Source organism: Heptranchias perlo, chromosome 32, assembly GCF_035084215.1.
Source record: "Heptranchias perlo isolate sHepPer1 chromosome 32, sHepPer1.hap1, whole genome shotgun sequence".
In the NCBI taxonomy this organism is placed as follows: domain Eukaryota; kingdom Metazoa; phylum Chordata; class Chondrichthyes; order Hexanchiformes; family Hexanchidae; genus Heptranchias; species Heptranchias perlo.
Window position 1 is genome coordinate 20,831,197 of NC_090356.1, and position 23,285 is coordinate 20,854,481.

Genomic DNA, 23,285 nt, shown 5'->3' on the forward strand with positions numbered 1-23,285 from the left:
CTTGGAATGACCCCAAGTGCTGGCTTCCTTCGCAGGTTCATCCAGAGGGCAGCCACAGTTTGTTACATAGATGTGATACTCTGTCCCTGGGTAACAACAAGCAGATCAAACAAACCAACCATTTCAGTCGACAGTAGCACACCACCAGTTACAAGAAAGAGAACAGAACATCCCACTTAAGTCAATCAATGAGAAGTGCCTTTTTAAATTAAATAAACACTCAGCGAAGTAGAATTAAACATGTAAAATACAGTTCACAGCAACATTCTGCTATGTAGTTTACAGTTCAAGCTGGTATTGCTCACCATTAAAAATTATAAAGACAATTCTAGTGATGGAGTCTAAATAATATAAGCGGGTGAATTTTGTGATGCTGCGCTCCCAATGTGGAGGCCACCACTCATATCAAATGACTGGGAATGCAGCCCCATTAAATTTATCCTATTGAATAACCCCAATTTCGATTGGAACAACATTAGTTGATAAGAGACTTTTAAACCTGGGCAAAAGCAAGCTCCTTAAGGTGCTCTTCCTGCCTTCTGCTTGGGGAGAGAAGTGCTCGTGTGCCACTCTCCCACTTCTACACTTGGACTGGAGAGCCAGTTTCTGAAGGCATGCTGTGCTCACTTTTACATAGAGCAAAAAGCACAGGACTGGCTGTCTGCGTTCACACATTTTTTGGGTTCCTGGAAACTCAGCTTGTTTCACTTTAGCTACTTTTATATCTGGTTAAGTGCCGTGGTAGTGCTACTGGCTCTCAATGCACGGGGCTGATGCAGGAGTAATTTTGCCGGATTCACAAAAGTTTTATATCAGGTCTCTCTGGCAGCTGTCATTAATGAATAAACCAAGGTTACTTTGAAGTTGCCATTGGCTGCTTGAGACCAGTGTATCCAGAGCCACTGGCAGTACAGCAGTATAAAAGCAACTTATCAAATGCAGCCAATGAAACCTGCACTTCTTTGCAGAAGTGCGTCTTAAGAACAGAAAATTCACAGCAGGTCAAGAAGCATCTGAAAGATTAATATCTTGGGTGCAGCCTTTCATAAAGAATGAATCACACCCCAAATGTTAACACCTTTCTCTTTCAGATGCTGACTGACCTGCTGCACCTTTCAGAATGTTCTGCTTTTGATCAGATGTCCATCATTTGCACTGTTAAGTTTTTATCAATTTCTTTACCAGGTCATTTGCAACAAGGTTTAGCTCCCCTCCCTCAAAAGAAAATTGGCTTCCTCCCATATTATGTCACTAAAACCACAAACAATTTTCAAGGGTATATACAGACATTTGTGTAATTTTGCTATTCAGTTCAAATCTGATGATTAAGTCAAGTCCTGTTAGCACTAGTTAACAAATAGCAAAACACTATCAATGTATTTCAAAATGCAATGTTCCCAGCAAGTGATAATTCACATTAAAAAACAGCACAATGAAGTTCTGTCAATAAAAATCCAGTATAAAAAAATGTGCCCTCACAGGATAGCTTTAATACGAGAATAACACTAATGTGAAGTGCAAACGGACACACTCCAGCCAGTAGAACCCCTCCCACCCTGGAAGACTTTACTGCTGGAACCTCACCTGCCCCAATATCCAGTAGTAAATTATAAACTGCGTGGAAGTTGATTTGGGAAAGCTGATTTCTCCACTATTGTACAAAGTACAAAATTTACAGGACAAAGTTAGCAGGATCAGATAAAAGAGAAGTAACAAGAGTTTTACACTATTGTGTTTAAACACTTGTTGCGGTAATTCTGAACACTATCATTGCATCTTCACTTATAGTTTCTTATCCGTACTGTACTGAATTGGCTAGGTTACAGCATTTTGGACAAATAATTTGCATATAAGAGATAAGTTTCCAAGTGACCTTTCCATGCACTGTGGTGCAAACAGGGTGCTGTAAATTATTTTGGAAGCAACCTAAAACCATTTAAAATGGAACATCTGCAGATCCCTGCATAAAACTGGGCAGCTGCTTGTTCATCACACGAATGGAGTAATACAGTCTTGCTTATCACTTTTTAGTGCTTGAAAGCTAATCTCTGATTTGCAAAATTATTTGTCTCGTAACATCAGAATCCTGGACACTTATTCCAATACAGCTTAGAAATTATAGGTAAAGATACAATGCTTGTATTCAGAATAAACTTGAATCGGGAAAAGTGTAAAAATCTTGTTGCTTCTCCTTCCTATCAAAGTTTCTAATTCAATTTCCACATAATTTATAACCTGTAGTGTAACAAGGCAGGTGAGATCCACTGAAGTTGTCACAGTTATTGCAGATTGTTAAATAGTGGCAGACAGGGATGCTACTTCAATAACTTCTATGTGAACAAAAAAGGGACAAAAATGCATCTTTATACAATCCTCTAGTTTATTCACATTCATGTGAACTGCAACAAGAAAAATATTGTCTTGAGACCATAGTCTTGAGAAGGAATAATTTCTCTCTGGTGACTATATTTAGGATCAAAGTACTGTTTAAACCTAAAAAGATAGACAGTGTAGCAAAAGGACAAGTGCAGAGCTAGCTGATGTGAACTTTCTTTCAACCTCAACTGCTTGCCAAGATAAATATGTTGAACTGCTCTCGACGGGTTACACTTAAACAGGGAGAGTTCACCTAGTGGAGCTCTGACAAAATGGAAAAGCAATTATACTTTATATGAACTAGAACTGCCACATTAGTCCGAACTGTTCTGAACAAAACAAAAAAATTACAAACACAGATAACACTCATAAAGCTCTTTGGTTCCAAGTCATGCTCTGCTATCAATAAGATTAGAAAAACATTTGCTTTTAAAGTGGATACAAAAAACTTGTAAAATGGGACACATGTATACATTTTTTAATGTCACAGTATACACGGTGAGAATTGTACCCCAGCTATACAGCTCACTTTCATTTTCTATTTTTGCCGTCTATATTTTATTTATATTTTTATACACTTTTCTTCTGTATGTATGTAACCAGTTCATGCTCACCACTGAGCTATTCATCAGAAGCATCGGTGGGAGAGTCTCAACGTGGTTTGCACCATTACTGTTTGGTACTTCAGCAGATTTAGGTCCCGTCGCTTATGTTCACTGCCCTCAACAATGAAATAGGTCTTAGTATAAGCCCTGCCAAGTTGGGAATTATTCTATTCAACCTCCTTCAAGCAACTTCACTATGTTGATATCTAGGCTATGTTTCTCTCCCATCTCCTCTTGTGCCCTCTCCAAACTCATCTCACTTCGTCCATGAAACCCACCTCCTGCTCCCTTGACCTCATTCCCACTAAACTGTTGAGCACTGAACTTCCTTTCCTGACACCCATGCAAGCTAACATTGTAAATAGTTCCTCAGGTACTGTCCCACTCCTTAAAAAGACACCATTCATCCCTCTGTCCTTGCAAACTGCCCAAACTTCAACCTCCCTTTCCTCTCCAAGGTCCTTAATTGTGTTGTCGTCTCCCAAATTCATGCCCATCTTTCCCGCAACTCCACATTTGAATCCCTCCAATCGGATTTCAGCTTGTCACAGCACCAAAATGGCCCTAACCAATCACAAATTACATGCTTTGTGACTGAGGTACATTATCCTTCCTCGTCCACCTTTACCTCCCTGCACATGCCTGTGCTCTGTTCAGCTCATGTCACCTTTGGTTCTTTTGCCAATCACCTTAAATCTATGTCCTCTGGTTCTTGACCCTTCCACCAATGGGAACAGTTTCTCTCTATCGATTCTGTCTAGACTCTTCATGATTTTAAATACCTCTATCAAATCTCCTCTCAACCTTCTCTTTTCCAAGGAAAACAACCCCAGCTTCTCCAGTCTATCCACATAATATGCTTGCTTGGTTCCACTCTTACCTATATGACTGGAGCCAGAGCATCTCCAGCAATGGTGTCTTTTCTCACTCAGCAACGTTACCAACAGTTTAGGTAATGTTGTGTGCCACTCTTCTCACCTTTGGTGATGTCTTGCCTATAAATGTTGTCCCTTCACCCGAGGGATCTCAGTTTAAAAAAAACACAGCCGCACTGATAGCTCACATCAGTAATGTTTGTGAGAGGTCTGCCAATGAATGCTAAATCACGGACAGTTCTTGGTCGCAATCTCATCCCACTAAGCATTGCCCCAAACCTCAACAGCCTGGTCTGGATATTAATTTTGATAAATCAAAAATCGAGCAGGCCATGAATCACGTGCACTCACCTCCGTGCCCAGATTCCTGATACAGCGCCTGCTGTATGAAACTCTACACCTGGAGTGCTAAACTGTAAAATTTGTGTGCATATTACCTACCCATATAATTGATGGACAATATTGTGCCGTTTTCTGTATAAGTGAGCATTCACTAGTTAGGTTACCTCATGTTCCAGTCTAAGGACATAACAAGACTACTCTAAAATGCGACTGAGAATGGCCCATAAAGCACCATTGTCAGGCTTTGGTTTTAGAAGCCAGAAAACTTGGTACTTCTGTATAAATAAAAAAAAAAGGGCCATCACTCCCCCCAAATTAAGGTGTGACTCATATACTGGCATTTACAGTAATTATGAAATAGAGAAGTCAAGTATAAGAGGAAGTACTTTAGTTACAAAATTAAAAGATAATTCTTAATTGTAGGTTACTGTCCTTCCCAGAGAGACCCACCCTTTTGGATTTCCAGATTCAGCCAAGAGCCACTCACTTCCTGTCAGCAAGTGGTTTGACAGGAAGTGACAGTGATTAGCGTTTTTAATTTACCTAGATCAATTTTTTGGAGAACACCTAAAGTACTCACTGCTACAGTTCTGTTTGCAGACTACTAAACCCATTAAGTGCCTGTTTCCAACAGGAGTCTAATTTATGCCCCCAACCCTGTTTTGTTCAGCCCTATAAAGAGTCTTGTTTGACTTCCAGTTTCCAGTTCTAATAGGAGAGTTTACACCTGAAACGTTAACCTGTCTTTTCTCATTACAGATGCTGATAGACCTGCTAAGCTTTTCCAGCATTTTATATCTTTTTAAAATTTCCTTGTTACAGCTACCTTCTCTTATTTTTAAATTGTTTGTAGTTTCTAGTTTGTAATCAAGATCAGGAGCACAACAGTAAATGAAAATTAATTATCAGAAAATTGGAATCACTACAAATTGGGCTCACTCACCTCTGCACCTGATTCTTTGAACCACGTTTCCACTGAGCAAACCTCTGTGTTAGCAGTCTGGTCTGACAAAGTTTATTCTATGTTGATCACTAGGGTTATTCGTGTATTGGTACTAGTATGCAATTGGTAAAAATTACAATTTAGCCAATACAGTTTAGTATCATGCCAATGCACTTAGTGTGATTCTTTTAATTCATTACTTCCAATTGCTCCCATTGCTACCAATAAGACTTGTAGTCACCCTAGTGCTGTACAGCTCAAAATTCTTGCTTCATGCACAACTTATAACTGGAAGGGCAAAATCTATGATTATATTGCTGGGTATTTTCATTGTTCAGAAACAAAGAACTCGTATTTACATAGCGTCTTTCACATCCTCAAGATGTCCCAAAACGCTTCTCAGCTAATGAATTACTTTTGACGTGCAGTCCCAGTTGTAATGTCAAGTGAATATAGTACAAAAAAACTTCACATCCAGCATTACACTATATCGAAATCCTGGTGAAAATAAAACATCGAGTGTGGTTATGAAATTTTACATATGCACCATTACATCTTACTGAAATCCCAATGGAACCTTCTACTTTAATATTTTCAAGACCAAATGTTTAACTTATCACAGGCCAAAACAGAATGTAACTAAAAACACTGATCATATGCTCAAAGTTTACTATTTTAAAAGAGGAAATTCCCAGCCAGTAGATGGAAATAAATCTCTGTACACTAACAGCTGCCTCATGAACAAAACACCAGTTAGCTTGTTTTATTTGTTTGTGTAACGTACCTTAGCAGCTGAATTGGAGACACCATGCGTGACATTTCGTATCAGGCCTCCAACGTTCCCATATTTGATCAGCCCTGAGACGCCCTCCGATACATCGTTCAGAAGCCCCATGGGATTACCCAAAAAATCCACCGAGCCCAGGATTCGAGTCGCCTGACTCATCAACTCCTGATAACAAAAACACATTTTACTGTCTAAAACCAACTTTTTTTTTTAATATTCATTATCGGAGTGTGGACGTTTCTTGAGTAGATGGTTGTACAACTGAGTGGCTTGCTAGGCTACTTCATAGGGCAGTTAAGAATCAACCACATTGGAGTGGGACAGGGTGAGTCACAGAGGCCAGATTGGGTAAGGATGGCAGGTTGCCTTTCCTAAAGGTCATTTGTGAACCAGTCGGGTTTGTGTTACAATCCAACGGCTTTGTGATCACATTTACTAAATTCTCAAACTGCCATAGAATCATAGAAGTTTACAACATGGAAACAGGCCCTTCGGCCCAACATGTCCATGTCGCCTAGTTTATACCACTAAGCTAGTCCCCTAAACCTCCTACTCGCCAGGGAAAATAGACTCAGTCTATGGTGGGATTTGAACTCTCCTTCTCTGGATTATTAATCCAGGCCTCTGAATTACCAGTCTAGCAACAAAACCACTACACTACCATACCCATTCAATTGAAAGAAGTGCTTTAGTGTCAGCAGAATTAGAAGGCACAGGCCTTTCCAAGCCTTTTCTGTAATGCAATAGAAACCAATTTCACTCATAGTGGAGACAAGCCTAGATGTTTCCAGTGGTTGCTGACATGCTCCCATGAGACGTGACATTGGACTGCATGCAGAGATTAAGAATGACTCCTCAGATCACTGTCACAATGGTTGCTCGTGCAGAGCTTGGACTTGGAAAACAATTCAGATTAGAGGCCAAATGGGGAAAATCAAGGTAAAAGATGCAGGTGCTTTTGGTACTAGATTCTTTTTTGACACTTTGTGGGTGATATTAAACCCCTAGAATGGGCGGGAGTTGAAAATAGTTGTTTTTTTGGGTCGCAACTGCAAAATTTTCGGACTTTGCATTCTCAGTGGGAAGCCTGTCCTTTTACGTGCTGACATTAAACCTGGAAATAAAGCCGGGTTGCGGTTGCGACCCAAAAAACAACTATTTTCAACTCCCACCCGCCCGTTCTTGGGGTTTAAAATCACCCCCTTTCACTTTAATAATAATCTTGAAGTTCCATTCTCCACATATGATCTCCTCAATCCTTGAAAGCACTGACTCATGCTAGGGTATAGTTCCATTAGCATAACCAGGCCTCCATACCTTACCCAAGTAGCCATTCTATGTGCATGAACCCACAGACTGATTATCAGCAGGCTATTCGGGTATACCAGGAAATCACTGCACTTTACAGTAAGTGGTTCAATGGAGAACAATCCACAGTATCCTGAGCTCATGGTAAATGTAGCACCCCAACACTGTCCTGGCTGAGACGAGCTAAATTATCACAGACACAGAATTGAACCTGGGACCTGTCTCATTTTTAAGATGTTTACAGTTTGTATGATTCAATATACCATGCAGTGCCTTTATCCACTGAGTCATCAGATAAGTCACTGATCTGGAGAACTGAGATCAGACAACACTCATATCATAAACAGAATAGGCAAGTATCACAGTTAAGGAGTGGTTAGAATCACAATAAAAAAATGCACATGGGTTAATGATGTGTTATGCACAATAACAGGCAGAGCAATGCTTCAGAGGCTGTTGCAATAATTTATTGCCAATTATTATTGACAGTCAGTTGGGAGCCCGACATGCCACCAACTAACGATGATTCAGGCAGGTTGAGCGTGTCATCTACAAACTTCACAAGTTGGAAAATCTGTGTTTCTCTAATAGATCAGTTAGTAAATACACCACCCAGTCTAGTACTTAGCCATGCAGACCAGAAATGTCCAAGGTTCAATCCATGTTCTGTGTTGTTAGCTGATCTCAGCTGGGGTGCGACGATTGGTCAGCCTTCTTTGGCTAGATACTGACCTTGGTGGTGGGGGGGGGGGCGGAAAAGAACCAGCCAAGGCTCCCACTCCAGTTGGAAAGTACACACAAGTGATGGTTGGATGAGGGCAACACTGGGCTCAGCCTGGATGCTCCCAAAGAGATTGAAGAGCTTGCCAACATAGTATAGGCTCACACATGAAGAATGGCCAAGTAGGTGATGTGCCAGAAGGCTCCCCTATGAGGTTCTCTTTGTGGTCAAAACAATTTAACTCTGCACCTCCAAGACAGGAAGGAAGAAAAGCAGAGGGAGAAAAATAGTTTGAAAATCTAAACAATGGGAATCCAATATTGTGCAAAATAAACCCAAGAAAACTAATAAATGATCCCTGGGTTATCCTGCTCACTTGTCAAAGATGCAACACAATGGTCTTGAGTGTGACCAGGAGGTTAGATGTGGGGAGAACCAGTGAACTGTGACAAGTGGCATACTTTATCACAAATACTGTTGAGATTTGATTAGAGTATCCTCTAATAGTTTTAACCCGCATTTCAATGCCCAACAAAACCTCATCTGGTACTGAAGTGTTATACAGTATTTTGCCAAACCTGTCGTTCGTCCTTCAGATTTTGCTTGGGGGAGGGGGGGGGGCGGCGGTGGGCACAGAAGTAAATATTGGCATAAGAAAGTAAAACACTTTCGATATTGTTCTATGGGCTGCACAGACTAGAAGGCTCTGACTAACAATTTTGAGTCGTGTTTTCATGCCCATGCATCACTGCTTTGATTGAAAAAGTTTATTCTGAGAGGGAATCATCACTTCCCATTTGGGACACATACACACACTGGAAAATATGATTCTGGATATTTTTGACCAAACTTATGAGATCTGACCAGCTCAACTGCCCACTCTAACCCTCACCTCCTTAAAGTGTTTGAGAATGTCATTAATGATAAATTCCTGTGTCTCATACGGATGCACTCTGGTGTACGGATCCATGTGAATAACTGCATCCTCAAACCGGATCAACCGGATTCCCAGCATGCCCTTCAAAGCCTGTAACAAAAAAGCACCAAATTGATACTTGCAGGATAGCAGCAAAAGATCACTAATCCCGGGAGTTCACAGTGGACGGTCACTAGGAATGTCATGTTAGAGGCAGAGCACTGCTTCAGGCTGCTGTAAGAAACCAACCTGTCATTTTTACTCTACTTAGTGACAACTGGTATTGACAGCCAGCTGGGAGTCGAACATGTCGCAAGATTAGGATGATTCATATAGTTTGATCTTGTCAGTTGCAAAGGTCAAAAGTTTGAATGTGGTGGTAAGAACCTAAAAAATGTCAGGGACAAGAAAAGCTCACTCGTCTGTAAGAGCTCATTCCTCTTCAGCCCTAACTCTTCTATCCTAGCATATTTGAATAACCCTGTGTTTTTATTTCTTTTGTATTGCTTGGAAGATTATTCCAAATATTTCACTGAATCTTTTTCTCATATCTATCTAAAATTTTACTGTCAGCTTGGCTCAGTTAGTAGCACTCTCACCTTTTAGTCAGAAGATTGGGTTTCAAGCCCTATCCAGGACCAGAAGACATATTCTAGACTGACATTCCTGCACGATCAGAGGCGTTGTCTTTTGTATGAAATATTACACCAAGGCCTTGTCTGCTTATACCGGTAGTGTCAGCTGTGGCTCAGTTGGTAGCACTCTCGCTTTTGAGTCAAAAGGTTGTGGGTTCAAGTCCCACCGCAGAGACTTGAGCACAAAATCTAGGCTGACACTCCAGTGTAGTAGTACGGGAGGGCTACATTGTTGGAGGTGCTGTCTTTCGGATGAGATATTAAACCGAGGCCCCGTCTGCCCTCTCAGGTGGATGCAAAAGATCCCATGGCATTAGTCGAAGAGCAGCAGGGGAGTTTTCCCCGGTGTCCTGGACAATATTTATCCCTCAATAATATCACTAAAACAGATTATCTGGTCACTATCACATTGCAGTTAGTGGGACCTTGCTGTGCGTCAATTGGCTGCCATGTTTCCTACTTTACAACAGTGACTAAACTTTAAATGTACTTCATTGGCTGTAAACCACTTTGGGACGTTCTTTCTTTAGATGGGTAATAAAGAATGCATGGCCCTATATGAAGAGCAGGGATTTCTCCCACTATCCTGATCAACATTGTTACCCTTAACCAACACCACCAAATACATTGGTCATTCATCGCATTACTATTTGCATAATGGAAACAGTGCTGTATTTGCCTACATTACAATAATACCTGAAAATAATCCATTGTATGTGAAGCAGTCTGAAACATTTCGAGAACTGAATAAGGTGTGATTAAAGTGCAAGTCTTTTCATTTCCTTTTACTTTTCACTAATTCCATTGATGTCAAAATCGGTTTATAATATTAAAAGGTTACACCTGCACAGGCTTCCAACTGACAAAAGCTTAGTTTCTGATCTTAATTTTTCAATCCTTTTTGTGGTCAGTTTTTCCCACTGTAAATTCCTATGATCATATTTATAATGGAAATTACCTATATAAACTTGTCACGCTGTAATTATAATTGCCCCCCCCACCAGTTGTGGCAATGTAGCTCCTCAGCCTGTACTGCAGAGAAAGGGGCCAGGGGGGAGGGCGAGAAAGGGGCTAAGGAAGTAATACTATAAATTTATCGTATTTTGGTATTTTATGTAAGCTCTATCATACACAAAATTTTTTGAGAAATTCCTGGAGTTACGGAGCCCCACACAGGCAACTGCAAAGAATTATAATACAAAGCATCCAATTCCAGGAATACACATGACTGCATGCCATCCAAGCCATGTTACAGGCTTAAATTAAAAATTAATTTTGTGTAATTAAAAGCAAATTAAAAAACACTCCGCCACCAAACTAAGCTGCAAGCTAACTGCTTGAATTTAGCATTACTATTTGAAGCTGCTGCTCTGTTTCAAAAGATACAACAGGAGGGCAAGTCACTGGGGTTCACAGTTCGTGTGTATTAGTGGGCTGTACTTCTGACATCCCTTGCTTACAATGTGTTCCTTCATTTGTTGTTTAGCACAAATAATAAACTTATTGGACCCACTGCAGTGGCCAGGATTGTGGTGCTCTCTGGCAGTCATAGATAGAGTCATAGAGTTATACAGCACGGATAGAGGCCCTTCGGCCCATCGTGTCCGCGCCGGCCATCAAGCCCTGTCTACTCTAATCCCATATTCCAGCATTTGGTCCGTAGCCTTGTATGCTATGGCATTTCAAGTGCTCATCCAAATGCTTCTTGAATGTTGTGAGGGTTCCTGCCTCCACAACCCTTTCAGACAGTGAGTTCCAGACTCCAACCACCCTCTGGGTGAAAAAGTTCTTTCTCAAATCCCCTCTAAACCTCCGGCCTTTTACCTTGAATCTATGTCCCCTTGTTATAGAACCCTCAACGAAGGGAAAAAGCTCCTTAGTATCCATCCTATCTGTGCCCCTCATAATTTTGTACACCTCAATCATGTCCCCCCTCAGCCTCCTCTGCTCCAAGGAAAACAAACCCAATCTTCCCAGTCTCTCTTCATAGCTGAAGCGCTCCAGCCCTGGTAACATCCTGGTGAATCTCCTCTGCACCCTCTCCAAAGCGATCACATCCTTCCTGTAGTGTGGCGACCAGAACTGCACACAGTACTCCAGCTGTGGCCTAACCAGTGTTTTATACAGCTCCATCATAACCTCCTTGCTCTTATATTCTATGCCTCGGCTAATAAAGGCAAGTATCCCATATGCCTTATCTACCTGTTCCGCCGCCTTCAGGGATCTGTGAACTTGCACACCAAGATCCCTCTGACCCTCTGTCTTGCCTAGGGTCTTCCCATTCATTGCGTATTCCCTTGCCTTGTTAGTCCCTCCAAAGTGCATCACCTCGCACTTTTCCGGGTTAAATTCCATTTGCCACTGTTCCGCCCATCTGACCAACCCATCTATATCGTCCTGCAGACTGAGGCTATCCTCCTCGCTATTTACCACCCTACCAATTTTTGTATCACCAGCGAACTTACTGATCATACCTTTTACATTCATATCCAAGTCATTAATGTAGACCACAAACAGCAAGGGACCCAGCACCGATCCCTGTGGTACCCCACTGGCCACAGGCTTCCAGTTACGAAAACAACCTTCGACCATCACCCTCTGCCTTCTGCCACTAAGCCAGTTTTGTATCCAAAGTGCCAAGGCACCCTGGATTCCATGGGCTCGTACCTTCTTGACCAGTCTCCTGTGGGGGACTTTATCGAAGGCCTTACTGAAATCCATGTATACCACATCCACTGCGTTACCCTCATCCACACGCCTAGTCACCCCCTCAAAAAATTCAATCAAATTAGTCAGACATGATCTTCCCTTGACAAAGCCATGTTGACTATCCCTGATCTGGCTGATATTGGCAATTTTTTTTAAAAAAAAACTTTGTTTCGTGTTCTTTAAGATGCATACAGTGTGGTCTGAAGAAACTCACCTTGAGCTCGACAGGCAACTTGCTGGAAGTAAACACACTCATCTTGATTTGTGGCATGTTGAGTTTGAGGTTTTCAAAATAGTAACGCTTTGCTGTCCCGCCTTGCTCACTGTTCTGCTCAGGGGCATTTTCATCTGGCTTTTCCACATCTGTGAGGGAAGGAAGGGGACAGAGTGACAGGCTACTTAAAGTAATAGACCCTGTCAGACCTTCATATCTGTGGGAATGAACTGCTCCTGCATAATGAATGCAATTAACAGGTAGTTTATGAGTGCATAGGAGATGTTTGAAGGACAGCCAAGGTTAAATATGGTTGTCAACCATATGCTGTACTCAGATTTAAGCCACGCAGTTCAATGATAATGTAATAAAAGTTTTCAGCACCATGCTACTATGACAACAAGCATTTTAAATTGATATCAAGCAATCATTAAATAACGCTGATAGAGATTTCAACTAAACACAAACCTCGTGCACTTAGCAATTTACTAATGGTATCTTTACCTTAGAGGATCAAAGTGATCAAATCTAAAAGTTTGCTTTTTAGAAAGGTTGTTCTGTAGAATTCACCACTACTGTACTGCAGCAGATTCCCTTGATCTTTTTCAAGAGCTCATGCACTTGTGCAGTCATGTTACACGATTGCAATTTGATGGGTCAAACAAGAGGAGGGCGGGGAAGACTTATCGTCTGGCCTGCACGAGGGAATCCAAACTCTCCAAATCAAATCGCGACGGTCTCAAGGATCAGACGACATGGTATAACATAGGAAAACATGCAATTATACACAGATGGAGTTATCAGTTTAAAACAGAACTTCAAACTGCATCGGCTCTTGTTTAAGTTCCTCTCTGGGTCTACATTTAGATGATTTCCTAGTCCAGTAACAGTGTAAAGATTTTCCCCACCAGGCACACAGTCATATAAATTGACCATGGAATTTGTAACTAATTAAATAATAAATTATTTTTCAATCTGTCAGTGGCAACGTAAAAAGCCTTAATCCTTCCGGGCGAACATCAACGAAGTGAAGTATGCTGGCAGTCAGGGTCCATAATAAGTGGCACTGCTGGAATTAAAATTGAATGAAACCACCCTATAAATTTTACAGCATGGATTATAATGATTAACATATCCTAGAGTGATTTCAAGGCAGCAAATTAACTTTAAGATTCAGAAAGAAGCTACAGAACTTATTTGAACCCCTCAATTAGATTCCAGCCTGTAACTCACTCCAAATATTCACTATTCCATCGGACAGGAGTGCCCAAGGTTTTTGCCTTCATGGGCCACACAGGCGTATACCACAGAGCTCTGTGGCTCACATATAAAGTTTAAATCCATATTCCCTTAGTTTGTATATATCTTAGGCTGCTGATACGAACAGATTTTGGTGTTCCAATTTAAGATTTATCCACCAATGAGGCAACAGCACTAAAAACAGCCCCTTAGAAAATTCACGGTCCAAGAGATACGAAAAGGACAAACCAACGAGCAGGTTGTAAGCATAAATAGACTCAAGCTTGTGGTCTGGATTGCCAGAATTCAAGGGTTGGAAATGGCCCTGCTTTGGCCACCTCCACTATAAATCATACAAACCCATCCACTGGAGTTTCTGATTGATAAGAAAATGCACACTTACGAGATATCACAGACTGGAGGGTGATAACAGTAGAAATGTGAATATATATAAATCTGTTTCATAGTTTTCTAACAAAAGTTATTCTAATTTAAGAAAAGTCCTTGACCAGCTCTGCTAATGGCTCAGTAAGCAAAGCCACACAGACTCAGAAGACCCTAGGTTCACCTTCCATCGTGTGTTGAGTTAGTTGACCTCAGTCAGGGGCATTACAACTATCCTCAGCCTCCCTGAACTCAAAAAGGGGAAAAGGAAAGGGGGAGAAAAATGAACTCCTGATCACCACTCAGAGATCCTGCTGGAAGTGTACCCCTGTGGCCATCAGTGAAGTGAGGAAGAGGCTGTGATTCCCCTTTTGTCATAGAAGTGCTCAATGGGTGGTACCTCTGGAAACCTCTTACCACTCAGCCCACTGGCCCTTAGGTATCAGGGCAGGCTGTAAATAAGTTATTTTATGCCAACATACATTTCAATATAAATGAAATGTAAATTAAACAACAACAACTTGCATTTATATAGCGCCATTAATGTAGTAAAACGTCCCAAGGCGCTTCACAAAATTTGACACCGAGCCACATAAGGAGATATTAGAATAGATGACCAAAAGAGGTAGGTTTTAAGGTGTGTCTTAAAGGAGGAGAGAGGTAGAGAGGCGGAGAGGTTTAGGGAGGGAATTCCAGAGCTAAGGGCCTAGGCAACTGAAGGCACAGCTGGCAATGGTGGAGCGATTAAAATCGGGGATGTGCAAGAGGCAAGAATTCCACCTCGTGGAATGACAGTGGATTTATGTTAAATTGGTGTAATGAGCTATTGTTAGAGATGTGCACTGCAATCAGTGTTCTCAAATATCTGGTAAAACTGGATTGTACAAATAATTAAAATCACAAACTCTAAGCACCCCGAAGCCAGAAGAAGTAAAGGGTTAGCAGGACAATTAAGAGCTCTCCATGTGCACTTTCAACTTGAGTTAATTAAAGTTTCCTGATGCAATAAATTTGTTGTTGATTTTGAAACATTACTAAACAATCAATAAATATATTTGCAAAGGAACTGGGTGATACTTTGACTTAAGAGTACGATCCTTTCACCCATGGTATAAGGGTTCGAATCCAGCCAGACTGACTGAATGAAAATCTCTGCAGTACGCCCCAAGCAAAATAAACCGGGGTTGTCTCAGTGCAACTCTGAGTGCACTGCGACAACCTCAGCTTAAAAGCGACCCTAAATTAACATTAATTGGCAATCTCAGAAGGGGAAAAAAGGATAGCTGATATGGGGAAACAAAATATCAACACTGATGCTTGAGGGGGGGGAATGATCTTCTGAGAGATTTGTGGCACAGCATATTGTGTACACTTTATTAACACCATTTACTTTAACTAGAAAAATCAAAATGCAAATAAAATTTGAAGAAAACAATTTGTTGCAGTGCACAGCAGAAAGGGCTGAATTGTCTCTCCATTTTTTGAGACAGCATCGACAAACACCACAGTGAATCTTTCTGCATGGTATAAAACAGGTTAAATTAAACAATATGTAAGCCTATAATTTTTTTTCTGCCCTTAAGATACCCCATGATGAAAATCTCATGCATCACTGCTCAAGTGCGAGGATAGGCCTAGATCTCTTTCAATGCCGTTTTCAAGTCAGCTGAGAGAAGAGGCAAGTTCCAGTGCTGTTCGTAGGCTTACTTAGTGCAATGGCACCAACTTGTTGTAGGAGAAGTTGTACTTAAGCTAATTGGTGAGCTGCTTTTAATTCATCATCTCAAATTGTTCCAACCACTGCCACCACGTGACAGACCTGTACCCCACCAGTACTTTACACTTGTGTAATACAGTTCAAAATACTGTATCCAGATACAACCTGTGCGGAAGGACAAAATCTATAATAGTCACACACCTACCATTGGTCTTTACTAAAATCCTTGAGGTAACACTGAACTCTCTCCAATTTCCCTTCTCTCCAAATGGGAGGTACCCTATGAATTCATCAAGTCGACGAGTGCTAGCTTTTATACAAATCAAAAATAGAAGGAAACAACTAAATGATTAAATGTTCTTTGTAGGGTAGCCTGTATCACTCCAGATCTAAGAAAGAAATAAAAGTAACCTGCTTTCAAATCCTCGCCTATGTCTGGAGGCCACTGCTACTGGAGAACACTGCTATTGGCTCATGTTTCCTGGGGTATACCATCCCATTACCTCTCCTGAACTCCCCAGGTAAAATGGAGAACTCTGTGATGTTGGTAAGCAGTGGTTATGAATTCATGCCACCTTTTGACAAGGCACCAGTACATCCAACATATTGCGACAGGCTCCGTTGTGCAGTTGGAATGTGCTAAATTCAAAAGACGTGTTTCTTACGTTGAGTGTAGCACACTATTGGCACTGTGAGACACACTCTGCCCTGTGGTGGGTAAAAGATAGGATCCAATGTTAACATGCAACAAAACAATCTGCAGTCGTTTTTTGTACTGGGCACTCGAGTAGCATCAGCAACCTGGTTTATACCTCGTACCTTGGTCCAACTGCCCCAAGCCAAAGAAACGCAGCAACTTCAGCAAGAGTTTCTCTTCGATTTGAACGGTCAGCTTCTGTACCGTGATCATGAGATGCTGCAGATAGAGAAATATAACCAGTCATCACTAAATGCGAGAACCTAATAAACATTATAAATTATTTCTTTGGCAGCCAACCCCAAAAAACTTCTGTGATTACTAATTTAGCATTAGCACCTCTGTTTTGAAATATTTTCTCCATGCTCTTTTTCTCACCCCTGTCTAAAACATATTTTCTAAATGGAATCAAGAGTAGACATCCTGTTCCTAAATCTTGAAGTTTCTGTAACTGGTTAGCAGGTAGCGGTTAAGAGTGATAGACCCACTGATTTTCCTGCCCTTGGTGTGGTGAAGTGCTTGCTTTCCACTTGAATGTCAACTCTGAGGCCTAACAGGCCATGTGCAGAATGAACTGTAGATCTGCTTCCTACCACACTGCTACTTTTTAACAATTATGAGCTTTTTGAGGGTGTGATATAAGGAAACTAGGGCAAAAATCAAGAAAATGATGCATTGCAATATTGCATGCTATTTCTAAGGGCCCAGAATTTAGTCATATTTTCTGGTGGTCTAAACCTAAACTCCAAACATTGCACTTGAGGCCAGTGGTAGTGGAACCTCTGCAATCACTTGACATACTGAGAACACATAGACGAGCAGCACAAACTATAATCAGGATCGTTTGTCAGATTTTGCAAGGATGTGGTAATTTGGGTGGTTTGGGGGGGGGGGCGGGGGGAAGGGGAGGAAGAAAGTTTACTCTCCGGGTTCTTGTAACACAAACAAAACTAAAGTCATGGGGTATGATAGAATGAGAAGAGCTAATGACTAAGTTCTACAGCTAGAAGTTTCTTTCCTGGTGAATTGAACTACTACATTCGATCCCCAGCCTGTGCTGAGTTGATTGATTTCAGCCAAGGCTGCAGCTGAAGTGTAATTGGCCTCATTACTGCAGGGTATGGGGCAGGGGGAGGGGAGTCAGACAAGGTTAATGCTTGATTCCAATCCAATGATCCTGCTGAAAAGTGCTGGCATGCCAATGTATAGTGAGGACAAGATTGGGTTCAGCTTTGGTGCCCTCCAAGGTCAAATTGCATGTTGATACTACTGTCCAGTCTCACATATTAAGACTGACCATTTGGATAAGGGAAGAAAATCCAGACGGGAAATGAAATAAAATTAAAAGAATTGCTTTAAGTAAAGTTAAAGCTCCTTTTACACTATGGTATTAATGCCCAAGTGAACCTAGCATGGATGTCACTCCCAGCAAGCTTTGTAAGGCGAACTCCTGCCAGTGAAAGGACCTTCTAGAATAAAAACTTATTTGCCCAACCACGGATTTCACAGTTGCTTGACACCAATGCTGTACCAAGAACACAGCCCTGGAATGGGGCTGACGTCTGCACTTAATCAATGTTCAGAGCTGGCAACTGCAGATTTTATGATCAAAAAAGAGTGAGACAGATTGCATACCCATTTAAATGTATGGAGCGGTGTTTCTTTCTAGGAATGATACCCACCAATAAGAGTGGACCTCAATTTAAATGAGTTAGAGTTGACAGCCTCGCCAATGCTAAGCGTTTCCAAGGAATAGGGGATATGACGGTGTTGGACTGATGCCCTTGTCTTGAGACTGCAGGATAAAGCAACCTTTCCTTACTCGCTGTTGGGACACTGAAGACCGGATGGTTAACTGGATGGGTAAGATGGGTGTGCCTTCGGATTCCATGTGCACTTACGTCATGCTTTGGGCGGATCTTATAGGTTGTCATCGCCACCTGGTGGCCATTAGGGATTGCCACAATCGGTTAGTGTTAGAAGTCACTTTTTTCCCCTCCTCAAGGCACTGTCCCTTGGTGAGGTACAGCTTCATAGGTGTTGGAAGCCCTCCAGTATCTTTCCCATGCAAAAGGGTATGTTGGCAGGCTATTCAGATATGGTAGTGCATCACAGCCAAATCTGATCCTGTCCTCATCTGACATCCATACCCATGCATTTTCTTGCAGGGGTCACTGGCTGTCGATCAACAGCAGAAACCCTGGCTGAGTGTTCTCTATTTAGGGATGCTAAGACCCAAGTTTCGTACCCCAACTGTTGTCCCAGCTAAGATCAGCTAACTCAGCACAGCCTGGGGATCAAACCTGAGGCCTTCTTGTCTACACATCTTCGTTTTACACCATGTGGTACCTCTGCAAAAGAGGCAGTTGGGGCTATAAGGGGGCCATAAACTGAAACTAAAGACAACTGGACATCGGTCCCAACAACAAATGTTTGATTCAGATCTTACTTGTATTAAAAGCCCATCTAAGCTCAGTACTAAAGGTATTATTGTGCATTTCACATTGTAATACAGAACAGCTCAGCATTCAGAATATATAAACAGCTGCTTTGTTGTGCACTCACCTTGAAGAGTTCAGTCAGTGGCCTCTTGCTGGGGATCTTCAGTGCATTGATCTGAACAGCAGGGCCTGATTCAATGCTTTCTGTTTCACTTTCAAGGCTGTTGGGGGTCAGAGAGAGTATCACAGGCTGTGTTGTTCCCAAGAGCTGGTTATCAATCTTGTGAAGTACAGAAAGAAACAAAATTCTTAATAGCATTTAATAATAAAACAAAAAATACTTCAGCCCTTTTCCTTGTAGGAACAAAATAAAAATTTTTAAAGTGCCCTTTAACCCACAAACTTGAAGGGTTCCAGACCCCTTTTAGTGGAGTTTCTTACAATCAAGACCATTCCTCAACAAAACAAAATGCAAGCTGAAGGGTAGAAGCAAGTCAAGGGGATTTACAATTAACTGCCCTGTCCTCTCCAATACAATGTCTCATTCCCCATCCTGAAGGGTCTGACACTTGCTGCAATACGGTTCCATGGACACCGACAACTCCACAGTACCCCCCATCCAAGTAGAGATTCTTCATGCAAGAACTTATACAGCAAATGTTGGCAGACTGTTCGATCATGGGAGCATCAGAACTGATCTCATAGCATCATAAAAATTTACAGTACAGAAGGTGGCCATTCAGCCCATTATGCCTGTGCCTATTCTTTGTGAGAGCAATCCAAAACTAATCTCACTGCCTCACTCTCCCCCCATATCCTTATATCTTTTAAACCAAAAGAAATTTACAGCAGCATAAGGATAGAGCAAATCTGCCTATTGCTGCCCTCCAACCCTCCATGTCGACGGTTCTCTCATGCTCCAACTAGTCACCTGAGCTATTTGCTACTTCCTTGCCTGGGCTTGAACCTGCACCTTACATGCCCATACTGCAGGAAGGCGAGCTTGCAAACCTTTCACACTCTGCCTTCCTTAACATTTTTGGATTTGTTTTCAAAATATCCTGGACGGGGCTTCAGAATGCTCAACCTCTGTACAATATGAAAGTGCAGTGCTAAAGAACGCTTCCTTACCTGTACATCCTGAATGCTGACCTCCAGCATCTGACTGGTGGCAGTCTGTGTGTAGTGAACATCTATCCCTGTTAAAGTGGTAAACACCAACTCCTCAGGGACTTTGTTAACCAGCGACAAACCAACTCCGCCATCCAGTTTCACTAAAATCTGCAAATTTACAGCACAGTGAAAGTTATATTTTTAAAATGGGTAAAATATTTAATTCCACAGTACTGTCACTGAAGAAGGCTTCCTTCACACTGCATTTTTAAAATGATTTATTCCCCAAAGGTACCAACTCTTGGGTATGGTTCCACAGACACTGACAATCTTCTAATACCTCACCCCAAGTGCCATTGATGTGTGACCCTTGTCAGTGAGTGTCAGGAGGCCAGTAGATCACAGCCAACCCCAATCATGTCTTCACCCAACATTCAAACCTGTGCACTTTGCAGGTCACTGAACGGAAATTAGGGTGGGAAATGGCTGACTTAAAAGGCTGGGAATTAAACTTTAATGTTCTGTTCATGGTGCATCTACTCACTGTGCCATGGGGGCTCTTTCATGGTACATTTATAGACCTGTGGGGAGGAACAGGATAGGAACTGGCTCACACAGGTGGTTGGGAAGTGGTACTTTAAGAGAAAGAAAGCTGTTGGGAAACACGAGAACCAGGTAATCCACTAAGCAACTCAGCTCCCACTTGCTCCACAAAATTTGTGTTGGACTAAATCTATCCTGGACTACGTTATGGCACAAACACACACTATCAAACTGTGCTCTCCAAACCAGGAAGAAAATGCATTGCATCCAGGCAGTACAGCAAAGTGAACCTGACACCACATCCATAGAACAATAAAGGTTTAGAGCACAGAAGGTGGCCATTCGGCCCAATGTGTCTATGTCTACTCTTTTTTTTTAAAAAGAGCAATCCAAAACTAATTCCACTGTCTTGCTCTCTCCTTACAGTCCTCTATCTTTGCTTCAAATATTTATCCACTTTTCCCTTTTTTTTTTTAAAAAGAAAGCAATGGTTTCTACCTCAACTACTCCGTGACAAAGCATTCCCCACTCTAACAACTCTCTACTTTAAGAAGTTTATTCTAATCTCTCTGCTCAATCTCTTATGGAGGAAAATGGTGAGGAGAAATTTCTTGTACGTATTCTTCTTGGCTTACCCCACTTAAATAAAAACATAATGCAACCATTACAATGGCTTTGTTGCCAAACATCAACTGCTAAACTTGAATGTAGAGATTTTCAAATCTATTTTCTTCAGTTCTCACTCCTTCACCCCACCCATTAAGAATGGGAATGCTGGCACAGTTAAGGGCTGGCTCGTCATTAACTACTTTATGTTCAGACAATATAGATACACCGGTAAGGAAGTTACAGTTGATTAATAATTAATACGTTAAATTGTTGGTTAATTTTAGGCAATTTTATCAATAAGATTGAGAATTTTTCCACTAGATTTTCATGTTCATATTTGCCTGACAGAAAGAGTTTTGTAAATGTCTCAGAACACAGAATCAAACATAGGACTTTTGCAGATTAATGGGAAAAACAGAAATTAAACACACACACCTCCAACTCTTGTTCAGCTTCCAAATTCTTTAACTTTCGAATTTCAACCATTTCTCCTATCGGACAGTCCTCAGTTCCCGTGAGGGAGCGATTGGTTCTGCGATGCTGTAGGTCAGTAATCTGTGACAACCCAAATTGGTCAGAAGACCAACAAATTTAAAATCACTAATCAGGTCAAAAAGATCAGACGAAGTGGAATCTGTGCGATTTAATTGAAATACAAACAGAAAAATGAAAACAAATTTTCTGTACAAGATTTCTGGTGAATCCACAAACTAATCTTACACAGAAACAAAAAATGTTGGCAAAGTAAGCATCAAGGGAAAAGACAGTTTAATGTTTTGGTAAAATCCTTGGTCAGAATTGAAAACTGAAAGATAACAAGCACTTCAGTAAGGTTGAGGACAAAAGGGAGAAGGGAGGGGATATAGAAACTACTGATATTCCAATCACTGCGAGGAAGTAATTCACTGAATGACCATTTAATAGAAAATTGATAGATGATATAAAAGATCAACTCTGAAGCAATGGAAAGACGTTAAAAGAACATGCAAATAGCAAAGGTGAAAAGACAAAAGAGAGGGCCATACCCAGAAAAGGAGGAAAAATCAAAGAATAAACAAATGAATGAACCTTGCAATCGCAGGAGATCAGAAATGAATATAGAAATTGCTGAAAGCGCATGTAAGTTCGCCAGCCCTGAAAGGAGAAAAAAACAGGCCAACACCCTTGGACAGAACTATGTTTGGACAAAAGGTTTTGTATCAAAAGCATCAATGAACTTCCCCTCCCCTTGGAACGGATAAGCCTACCCCATGTCACCAATAGCCCATGCTGTAAAGAAAATGATAATGATGCTAAGATCTGAAGTTACTTAAGTCAGTGCCCAGGAAAAGATGATATACTATTCCTGAAGTTGGAACAGTACGGAAGCCCAAAGACAGAAAAGGCAGAGTGGTTAAAGTGGTAAGCCCAGGGAGGTCAGGGTCACAATTGTAGACAGAATGGAGGTGTTTGGCACAGCGGTCAACTGAATTTGGGCTCCAATGTACAGGAGACCACATCATGAACAGCAAAAACAGCATTATTATTACAGTACTAGGTTGGAGGAAACACACCGTGTCTCACTGAAGGAATGTTTGGAACCTTGGTTTTTAGCGTAGGAGCAGCTGAATCTATCTGCTGCTGATGTGAAGATGCTGAAGAATGGCAGCTGGAAGTTGGGATGGTGGAAGAGTGAACAAGGTGTATCTTGGAGAGAAGGGTGGAGAGCACAGGGAAGCTGTGATTGGTGGTGTAATTGTGTAGACAGAATAACAAATAATCTGATGAATGCAGAGGCTGGTGGGATAGAAAGTGAGGAAAAAAGGGATCTTTTTGTTATGAGAGTAGGGGGTGTGTCCAGAGGTACGAGAAATGGGGCAGATATGATCAAGAGTCCTAACCTCCATGGAGGGGAATCCTTGGCTGGGGACATTTCAGGAGCTTTGGTGAGGAAAGTGGAGTTATCAGACCAAATGCAACAAAGATAAAGAAACAGGGAGAAAGGGATACAGTCGTTACAGAAACTGGGGATGGACAAAGCATTTCCAGGTACTTGTGTGAGTCAGTAATAGAGACTGTGGAAAGCCCACTGTCAGAGATGGTGAGATAATTCCAGGAAGGAAAAGGAAGAG

General features: G+C 41.5%; 1 protein-coding gene across 4 annotated transcripts in view; it reads right to left on the reverse strand.

The window, feature by feature from the left end:
• Nucleotides 1-23,285, reverse strand: part of vps13d (vacuolar protein sorting 13 homolog D) — a 229,771-nt gene that overhangs the window by 56,540 nt on the left and 149,946 nt on the right. For all 4 annotated transcript variants that reach the window (XM_067970599.1, XM_067970598.1, XM_067970597.1 and 1 more), the window contains 7 exons: nucleotides 21,610-21,729; nucleotides 20,041-20,190; nucleotides 19,034-19,189; nucleotides 16,591-16,687; nucleotides 12,432-12,580; nucleotides 8,850-8,984; nucleotides 5,926-6,093 (listed from right to left, as the gene is read on the reverse strand). In XM_067970599.1, the coding sequence (XP_067826700.1) occupies nucleotides 5,926-6,093; nucleotides 8,850-8,984; nucleotides 12,432-12,580; nucleotides 16,591-16,687; nucleotides 19,034-19,189; nucleotides 20,041-20,190; nucleotides 21,610-21,729 (975 nt within the window). The remainder of the gene's footprint in view (nucleotides 1-5,925; nucleotides 6,094-8,849; nucleotides 8,985-12,431; nucleotides 12,581-16,590; nucleotides 16,688-19,033; nucleotides 19,190-20,040; nucleotides 20,191-21,609; nucleotides 21,730-23,285) is intronic.